The sequence below is a fragment of the Oculina patagonica genome, chromosome 9 (genome assembly GCF_052425735.1).
Source record: "Oculina patagonica isolate OP01 chromosome 9, crgOcupat, whole genome shotgun sequence".
Classification (NCBI taxonomy): Eukaryota; Metazoa; Cnidaria; class Anthozoa; order Scleractinia; family Oculinidae; genus Oculina; species Oculina patagonica.
The window spans coordinates 24,322,248-24,332,802 of record NC_135766.1 but is presented as its reverse complement, the minus strand read 5'-3'; the positions used below and the strand labels follow the sequence as shown (position 1 = coordinate 24,332,802).

At 38.8% G+C, this 10,555-nt stretch overlaps 1 protein-coding gene across 1 annotated transcript; it reads right to left on the bottom strand.

Moving 5' to 3' along the window:
• Positions 1 to 1,173: 1,173 nt before the first annotated feature.
• Positions 1,174 to 2,727, bottom strand: LOC144664869 (octopamine receptor beta-1R-like). Its single transcript, XM_078526075.1, has one exon. It carries the CDS (start codon positions 2,409 to 2,411, stop codon positions 1,326 to 1,328), a length of 1,086 nt encoding a protein of 361 aa, XP_078382201.1. The 5' UTR covers positions 2,412 to 2,727; the 3' UTR covers positions 1,174 to 1,325.
• Between the last annotated feature and the right edge of the window lie 7,828 nt (positions 2,728 to 10,555).

The window sequence follows — 10,555 nt, the reverse complement described above, 5'->3', positions numbered from 1 at the left end:
CTTCAAGGAAGAGCTAGGAAGAGCTTGACGAAAACGATGAAATTTACAAAAATGGTGATTAAATCGCTGTCTTTCGAAAATTACACATTTTGAGCGTGTCATTGAAAAATGCATCTTGGTGTGCTACTCTCGTTCTGAAGATGGACACATTTTAAGCGTTTCATTGAAGAATACATTGTTTTTTATATTATTTTTTTTTTAAAGGAAAAAAAAAAAAAAAAAAAAAAAATAAAAAAAAAAAAAAAATAATATTTTATAAAAAAAAAAAACAAAAAAAAAAAAAAAAAAAGAGCGCCGAAGGGAAGGTGGGTGAATACCGCGAAAAAAAGGCTCTATTCAGATGGCTGTATTTTCTATGGCATGGTATAAAACATTGTAGGTTACTCTCGTTCTTTAGCTTGTGATGGGGAAGAGAGTAAGGGTCGAGTAACAAAATGAAATCTTTCCGATACTAAATTAAAAGCGCGTGCTGTCACTCTGAATTTAAAAATCTCCCAACACAAGCGCTTATTCTGGCCTAAATATGTATGTTAATGAAATCTTCCCGATTGTAAAGAAACGTACTGTCAATATTCTGCCTATCCCCGAGCAAAGATCTCACGAATAAATTTCGCGATTTTCATCAGCCCTGTAACCATTTTTCGTACTTTTCAAAACATAGCCATTTTTTGTCGTTTTCGACGCTCCCTTCCTTGCAGATCTCGAATAAATTTCGAGATTTTCGTCGATCCTCTATCAACTTTTCGTGATTTCCAAAACATAGCGATTTTTCGCCATTTTAGTAAATTTCGTCGTTTTTGTCGGGCCCTCCCTCGCAGCTCTCGAATAAATTTCGACATTTTCTTCGATTCTCTTGCAAATTTTCTTGTTTTTCAAAAGATAGCGATTTTTCGCCATTTTCGTAAATTAGACGTTTTTGTTGGGCCCTTCCTCGGTGCAGCCCTCAAATGAATTTCGATATCTTCTTTGACCCCTTGCGATTATTCGTAATTTTCGGATGGTTGCGATTTTTCGCCTTTTTCGTAAATTTAGTCGGGCCCTCCCTCGCACCCCTTGAATAAATTTCGCCATTTTCTTCGACCCGCTTGCGATTTTTCATAATTTTCGAATGATATCGATTTTTCGTCGTTTTCTTAAATTTCGTCAGGCCCTCCCTCGCAGCTCTCGAAAATATTTCGCTATTTTCTTCGACCCTCTCGTGATTTTTCGCAATTTCCAAATTTTTGTAACTGCGTTTAATCCTGGACATTACTTACTAATAATAACGTTAAATAGAACTTCCACGGACTTCATTCCGCCTCAAAAACACAGATTCTACATAAAAGTCACTCCAGTTTTTGGAGATCCCTTGCTTCCATATTTTCGTCTGCCCTGATGATATGGGGCGAGTTTTGCTGTGCGGTGCTTGGATCAGTTTCTGCGCGAAGTCTGGCCGGTAATCTTGGATTATTTGCGTGAATGTCGTTTGAACTTCTGCAAGCCCCCATCCGCCTCAACACCTTCATGACCGCGGCTCGAAAGTCTTCTTTACGGATGGAATAGATGATCGGGTTACACAACGAACTGACCAAGAAGATACAATTTGTAGATAGAATCACCTCTGCTGGAACTTTCGTGCTCTTGACGAACTGACGGCAAAGACCAGTAATCCAGACAGGAAAAAAGCACAACAAAAACGCTGCGATTATAATGCTGACATCGACAGCTGCCTTTCGCTCTCTCGCTCTCCTTGACATCTCTTGCCTGTCTTGCTGGCTTAATTCAGGACCATTAATGTTCGGTCCCACTGCGTTTCGTAGCAGATTGTTGGCCGTCTTGAGAACAGACCAGTTTAGGAAAGCGATTATCAAGAAGGGCAGAATAAAGGTGAAGATGGTATACAGGAGCAACATGAAGCTCGCCTTGAAATCGTCCTGTGATGAAAATCCGGGGTCAGTTTCGCAGAAGAACACTTCGGGGTTGTATTTGAAAAAGCTGTCTTCCGAAACGAAGAACGGTAGGAAAACGAGTGGAAACGGAACTATCCAGATGAGAGCCATATACAGCACTCTGGACTTGGTAATGCTACCATCGTATGTCAAGGGAGATTTCACGATGGCCTTGTATCGCTCATAAGACACGGCTATCAGATGAAGAACTGTGTTAAGGTAGAAGTATCGCAAAAACAGTGCATTAAGATCACACATTGTTTGGCCGTATAACCATCTTTCTTGTGCTGTGCTCGCGATCCGAAATGAGTTTACGAAAATTAAATTTAAAATATCTGAAACTGCGAGGCTGGCGAGTAGAACATACCGCATCACATGAAATCTTCTTTCCGAGGCGATCGTTACTGTTACCAGTAAATTTCCAGGAAGACCGATCACATTGAAAAGTGAGTGAAACACTGCAATGACTTGGGGGAAAACCATGTTTGATGTTAAACAGTTTCGAAGAAATCTTGCGCGATTCTACACTTCCTTTTTTTATCGCGAAGCGGAAACGGCAGGTTTTGCAGCTGAAACTTCTTGACTGATTCTTGTATTTCAAGAGTCAATCTGACAGCGTCTTATTTTATAAGCCCCATAAAAAGAGGCCAAAGAAATCGCAAACTTATAGCAATAACCAATGGTATTACTATAGTTTCACATTGTCAAGAAAACCGCAATCAGCGTGAGAGTTGATTGTATTTGAAAGACCAGTTATAAAACGCATTATTGTACTGCCGAGACTTGTAAACCTCGTTTGAATCACGACTCCTTTAAATTTAACGATCTGTTCTTTCTGCCATTCAAATCAGAATTAAAAATGAAACATATATATTCTCATGCAGGTTGAATGATAGCATACGCTTAAAAAAATTCTTCAACGAAATCACAAGCAAATTGAGTTCGATATTGATGCATAAATTTTGTTTCTTTGTAACAAATTATCCTTTTGTTTGTCGGTCATCTGTTGCTTTTGTTTTTCAAGCAGAAAACTTCGTTTGCAAAATGAGACATCATCTTGATTTATTTCTGATGTTATTATATTTCCTTTAGTTTAAAGTGGTAATGCTATGTATTGTTATGGAGATATTGAATGAAATATGTAAATAAATTACAGAAAGCTTTCGATACATGTATCTGAAATGAAAGAAAAAATTCGTGTCCCAAGCAGGAATAAAACCTGCGCCTCCCCGCTACTAGTCGGGCGTGATATCCACTGCACCATCGGGGCAACACGCTGGAGACAAGGCAACTTATTAATTTTAGTAGGTCGAACGCAGTCAATCCTTGAAACATTTTCCTTTCGAAAAAAAAAAAAAAAAAAAAAAAAAAGTCTGTGTGTTTCATGGCATTAAATCCCTGAATTAATTGGAAACAGAAATTTTATTAAGCCAAGAAAGCCCTAGAAACTCTGAATGAAATATGTAAATAAATTACACAAGGCTGTCGACGCACGTCGCTGAAATGAATAAAAAAATTCGTGTCCCAAGCAGGAATCAAACCTGCGTCTCCCCGTTTCTGGGCCACTGCACCATCGGGTCAAACATGCTGGAGACGAGGCAATTTATTAATGTGAGTAGATCGAACGCAGTCAATCCTTGAGACATTTTCCTTTGGGAGTCTGTGTGTTGCATGGCATTAAATCCCTGAATAAATTGGAAATTTTATTAAGCCAAGAAAGCCCTAGAAACTCTGAATGAAACATGTAAATAAATTACAGAAGGCTTTCGACACATGTCGCTGAAATGAAAGAAAAATCCCAAGCCCTCAACAGGATTCGAACCCGCGTCTCCCTGTTACTAGTCGAGCGTCCTATCCATTTCACTTTCAGGGCAACATGCTGGAGACGAGGAAACTTATTAGTGTGAGTAGATCGAACGCAGTCAATCCAAGATACATTTGTGTGTTTCATGACATTAAATCCCCCGAATTCATCGGGGTTATGAAACAGATGGAAATTGTATTAATTCTCGGAAATGAAAGAAAAATTCGTGTCCCGAGCAGAATTAGACCCCGCGCCTCCCCGCTACTAGTCGGGCGTGATATCCACTGCACCATCGGGGCAACGAGACATGGCAACTTATTGATTTGAGTAGATCGAACGCAGTCAATCCTTGAGGCATTTTCGTTTTGAGACATCTGTGCGTTTCATGGCATTAAATCCCCGAATTAATCGGATTTATAAAACAGATAGAAATTTTATTAAGCCAAGTTAGCCCTAAAAAGATCGAATTAAACATGTAAATAAATTACACAAGGTTTTGGCACACGTCTCTGAAATGAAAACCAAATTTATATCCCGAGCAGGATTCGAACCTGCGTCTCCCCGTTACTAGTGGGGCGTGATATCCACTGCACCATCGGGGCAACCACGCTGGAGTCGTGGCAACTTATTAATGTGAGAAGATCGAACGCAGTCAATCCTTGAAACATTTTCCTTTGGAGAAGTCTGTGTGTTTCATGGCATTAAATCCCTGAATTAATTGGAAATTTTATTAAGCCAAGAAAGCCCTAGTAACTCTGAATGAAATATGTAAATAAATTACACAAGGCTGTCGACGCACGTCGCTGAAATGAATAAAAAATTCGTGTCCCAACCAGGAATCAAACCTGCGTCTCCCCGTTACTGGCCACTGCACCATCGGGTCAAACATGCTGGAGACGAGGCAATTTATTAATGTGAGTAGATCGAACGCAGTCAATCTTTGAGACATTTTCCTTTGGGAGCCGTGTCTGTGTGTTGCATGGCATTAAATCCCTGAATTAATTGGAAATTTTATTAAGCCAAGAAAGCCCTAGAAACTCTGAATAAAACATGTAAATAAATTACAGAAGGCTTTCGACACATGTCGCTGAAATGAAAGAAAAATCCCAAGCCCTGACAAACAGGATTCGAACCCACGTCTCCCTGTTACTAGTCGAGCGTCCTATCCATTGCACTTTCGGGGCAACATGCTGGAGACGAGGAAACCTATTAGTGTGAGTAGATCGAACGCAGTCAATCCAAGATACATTTGTGTGTTTCATGACATTAAATCCCCCGAATTAATCGAGGTTATGAAACAGATGGAAATTTTATTAATTCTCGGAAATGAAAGAAAAATTCGTGTCCCGAGCAGAATTCGGGTCTGCGTTTCCCCGTTACCAGGTTACTAGACGGGCGTGATAACCATTATCGCAGCGACCACATTGGAGTAGACAAAAGTTGCCCGAATTTTTCTTTCATTTCATTGACTTGTCTCGAAAGCCTTCTGTAATTTTACAAGTTTCATTCAGTGTTTCTAAGGCTTTCTTGGCGTAATAAAATATCTATCTGTTTCATAACCCCGACTAATTCTGGGATTTACCACCGTTTGTATTGAGACGCGAAATCAAAACACCCGCGGAAACGTTTCCTCAAAGTTTGAAAAGGTTTCCGACAAATGTTTTAAGCTGGCGAACACAAATGGTGTGCGTTAAGGGGAGGCTTGACGTAAATTTGAGTGAAATTTATAGTAATTTATAAAAGGGAAAAGGAAGAAAAATTTTTGGAACACCAAAGACAGTTGATTCCCACGCAAGAGCACTCCAGATTGTCAGGGGACTGTCTGGTGTCCGTCTACTAATTTTAAACTTCAAATTCTAATTTTAAAACTACATCAAATCTTCAATATTTCTTATTTCTCTAAATTTTACAATTCTTTTAAGGAAAACTATCTTCCCCCATAAATCTTTAAAAAATCACCCAAATATTTACACAACACCTCTAAACATAGATGTATGGGACGAGCATAGGGTTTTCGCATTGCTTAAAAAGCGAACGAGATATTTGCCAAAAACTCATGAAAAGCGGCAGAAAAAGAACCTTTATGTTAAGTCCCGCCTTAAGTTTGCGGTCAAAAATCAAAAATAGGTCCGCAGTGCGTACATGTGCGGCTTACGAGTTGTACGAGTCATTTTATTGACTTCTGGTTACACTTTCAATGACAGTTTATTTCTTTTTCAATGTGGAGTAATCGAGGAAATCGCTGTTTTTATTTAGATCAATTTTGTCAACGGCAGTTAACTCCTGTAATAAATTGTTTTAATCTGGAGCTGTTGAAATTCTTTAAATATACACTTTGTTTTGCGATGGGTCGTCGGTTTACGGAAGCTGAGTGCATGTCACGTAGTCGACTAGAATAAACGTACTTAGAAGACTGCGTATCTATGTGAGTAAAGTTTATTTTCGGACCAGTGTGGGTACAACTGATTTTGCATCAAGTGACTGAAATCGTCGTAAATGTTATATGCTTCAAAGAATCCTAAGTATGAGCTACACTATAAGCACAACATCAAAACATTTGGACAAGAATGCGTGACATTTTGAACGATAATGTTGGTCACTACAAGGGTATTTAAAATAACATTATCTTATTCAAGTTTTTCGCAATTTTGATTCTGGCTAACCAGAATATCTTTTGCAAATAAAGTGCTTTCCCGGTCCCCGAAACGCGCCCCATCCCTTCTAGTATTTTCACTCCAGCAAATAATTAGACTACAAGGCAGAGTTTTCTATGAGCGATTGGTCAACGCGACGAGTTGCAGCCAAGTTGACTTTCGATTAAAGAAAACGAGGGCGAGTTGTCTTACTACTATTTTTTTTTAGCGAAACTTTAAGAATCTTCTTTCAAGAGCAAGGCGTGTGCGATCGTGTGCTATCAGCGGATAGACAACAATAGGAGAACCAATCAGATTCTCAGATTTCGAATACAACACAGCAAAGCTTCTATTAATTTACATTATAAATGATCTGATGATACTTTTAACTATTTTTCTTGAAGAAATTTAATTTTCTCCATAGCCGATTTCGATACATTGTAAAGAAGACTGCTGATGAGAATAAAGATAATCATCAACATTGTCTTGATGTACCACTTAATTCTTAGAACATTAAAATTAATTATCATATGGTAATCAGAAAAGAGAGTTGATCTTTCTACCTTTGAAATTAAATGGTGCTCCTGGTACTAACTCAAGATCAATGTCCTAAGATTCTCCTAAATACTCGTTTCTTATGGACTGGTTTAACCGGAAAACAGACTAAAGACTACTGAATACTCAAACAATTATCTCCAACAGAAGCTACCAAAGATATAATTAACAAACTCTAATTTACGCACTAATTTATTATCAATTCCCTTTTTTACATTTTTTGTTCTTTCTTTACTTTTCTTTTTTTATGGACACAACACTGGGAAACTAATGGTCCTCAGATTCCATGGGAAGGAGGATCTCCTTAATTTACGCACTTAATTTATTATAAATTCCCTTATTTACATTATTTTTTATTTCTTTTCTTTTCTATTGACACAACACTGTGAATCTAAACGACTTCAGATTCCCTGGGAAGGAGGGTCTCCCTTATATGAGCCTAACAAGTATGTGCCTCCCCAAAGGATATAGTTTTTAAAAACTAGCGATGGTATATTGCAATTCCTGCATTTTGATTGGTTAACAAGCAATGGTATGTGAGCTCATATACCATTGACCAAAAAATATAGTGGCCGATTCGGGCGGAAATTAGCTGGGGAGCAAAAATATTGCATTTCTTTGGGCGTTTTTAATAAAACAATTATTCCACTCGCGCTTGTTGGATATGAGATCGTTATAGCCAACCCGGCGCTATGCACCTCGTTGGCTGTCTACCATCTCATATCCAACTTGCGCTCGTGGAATAATTGTCAAATAGCCGTCTTGATCTTAAATGTGTCACAGATTTTGCAATTTTGGTCTGAAACTGAACAAAGAAAACACAAAGAAAACCGGCATAACATATTTATCTCCCTTATCGAGCTTTTCAACTTCAAACGAAAACAAGAGCAAGAAAGGTCACCAAAAATATATCATTGGAAAAGATAAAGCCCAAGTTTCCACCCGCCAACGGCCTGGTCTGAAAATGAGCATGGAAAATGACCCATTTTGGCCTTACGTATATTGGTCAGGAATTGAAGAACCAAAATATTATACCAATTACACCTTCCTATTAAGGACAACTCACTTGGTCCGAAAGAAAGTGACCGAAATTCATATAAACTCTACCTCTGTAATACGGACATGACTGTAACACTTTTGCCATTCTTTAGGAAATAGGTCCCGAGATGGATTGGTCTCCAACTCGTGGATTAACAGTATTAATCAACGTTAATTTCGTTAGGACTTCCACAGACTCCCATCCGCCTGAACACATTCTTTACCCCGGCTCGAAAGTCTCTTTTACGGATGGAATAGATGATCGGGTTGCACAACGAACTGACAAAGAAGATGCAGTTTGTAGATAGCATCACTTCGGCTGGAACTTTCGTGCTGCTGACGAACTGACGGCAAAGACCAGTAATCCAGCCGGGAAGATAGCACACCAAAAACGCTGCAATGATAATGCTGACATCGACAGCTGCCTTCCGCTCTCTCGTTCTCCTTGAGATCTCTTGCTGCTGGCCTAATCCGGAACCATCAATTCTCCCTACTTGGAGTACGTTTCCTTGTAGATTGTTGGCCGTCTTGAAGACCGACCAGTTTAGGAAAGTGATTATCAGGACGAACAAAGCAAAGCTGACGACGGTGAAGAACAACATGGCTCGCGCTTTGAAATCGCTCTCTGTTGACAATCCGTTGTCAGTTAAGCAGAAGAACACTTCGGGGTTGTAAATGAGAAACTTGCCGTCCCAATTCGGAAAAATGAGAGGATTTGGTTTATTTACTTCTTGATTGAAATAGATTTTCTCAAAACGCGCATTTGACAACACATGAACCAATCAAAATTCGTGTTATAAAAGTTCAAGTAAAATTTGTGGCAAGTAGCGCCGTGTCGACGAAAGCGATTCCACGTAAATCTTGCAGAAAAATACGGAAAGCTTGGCAAAAACTAAAAGAAATGCTAAAAATACGGCTCTGTAAGGATAGAACTTCAAGATGAGGAGTTTATTTAAGCTGGAAATGAATGCCACTGTGCTTTATCGCTCTTGAAAGTGAAGTGAACTTGCCTGAATGATTTGGCAGCCCGATAACACGCGGTTGAAATGTCTCATCGTGTCTTGTGAAGTTTTACTGGATAATTAGGAATCATAGCACAAGCAGCGGATCTAGCGAGGTCGGTAGCATTGGTATGCATTTATTGTACGGTAAATTGTTCAGTTAGCGATCTTAACGGGTCCAGTTTCTTCTACTGTCGTTTCCTCCGTCTTTGTAGTGTGCTCCAAGCGTAGAATAAACCTCAAATTGACAACAAATTCTGCTTTGGTTCTCTGACAAATATTTCCATTCTTTCGTCTTCCCCAAGCCCATTTTGAATGAAAAAAGTTCACGACTATTATGGCCAAAGTAACAGTAGAATTTTTACGCTAAGGAAGTCTCAGAGAAAATATATTTTAAGCGTCATTTTAATTGCATTTTAAGCAGATTTGCCGGTAAAAACACGGCAACCGATCGACCGTGCAAAGTTTAAGTTTGTAGCTTATAGTTTCGTTTGCATTGACCTATAATTTTTTTCTAATAAAGAATGACTTGTAGGGAATTTTTTTGTAGTACTTAACCGCAAAAATTTACTTGAAAAATGTTTACAGCGTATTTTGTTGCATATTTTGTCGTTCGCTTGAGCTCCCTCCAGGCAAAGCACTGTGGTTCTTCTTTCTTTTGCTTTTTTACCTCGGGCTCATATGGGAAGAAAAAGCTGGAACACATATCAAAATTTGGTATTGTTTTCAATTTCTTTAATATCGTACTTGAAATTACTTTGCAAGTCTTTTTGGTTTCAAGTCTTAATGTTTTAAAAGTGGCGGGAAACACAGAAAGCGTGACGTCACAACCGTGTTTACATACTCTCATCTAAACACACCTATCGACCAATGAGAGCGCGCGTACTATCTTAATTATTTTATAATCTTTCTTGTGCTATGCTTGCGATGCGGAATGAGTTTGTGAGGATCAAACAGAGAACATCTGACACTGCGAGGCTGGCGATTAAAATATACCGCATCACGTGAAATCTTCTTTCCAATGCGATTGTCACTATTACCAGTAAGTTTCCAGGAAGACCGATCACGTTGAAAATTGCGTGGAACACTGCAATAACTTGGGGAAAACCCATGTTTGATGTGTAATTTGAAGAAATCTTGCTAGATTCTACTCTTCCTTTTGATTGTTAAGCGAAAACGGCCGGTTTTGCAGGTGAATATTCTCGATACTTATTATTTCAAGACAGAAAAATGACAGCCTCTTATTTTGAAAACACCTTAAGTAGAGGTCAAGGAAATTGCGAGCTCATAGCAATAACCAATAGTAAGGTTTTACATTGTCTAGAAGCGCAATCAGTGTAGGAGTTTATTGTATTTGAAAGTCCAATTGAAAAACGCATCACTACCCTGCCGGGACATGTGGATCTTGTTCGAATCAAGACTATTTCGATCTACAAAAGTCTTGCACGATTGTTTACTCCTGTGACGTTACTTCGAAGAAAACTTAAGTTTGACTGTACTGAATACTACATCAAGTATTTTGCAGCCAAGGACGCCGGACAGCTTTCTCTTTTATAAATACTTCGAAAGAAGTCGGAGGAAATTAGGAACACTAAT

Excerpts from the sequence above, each read along its gene's own strand:
- LOC144664869 (XM_078526075.1), bottom strand. The coding sequence starts at position 2,411 with ATGGTTTTCCCCCAAGTCATTGCAGTGTTTCACTCACTTTTCAATGTG.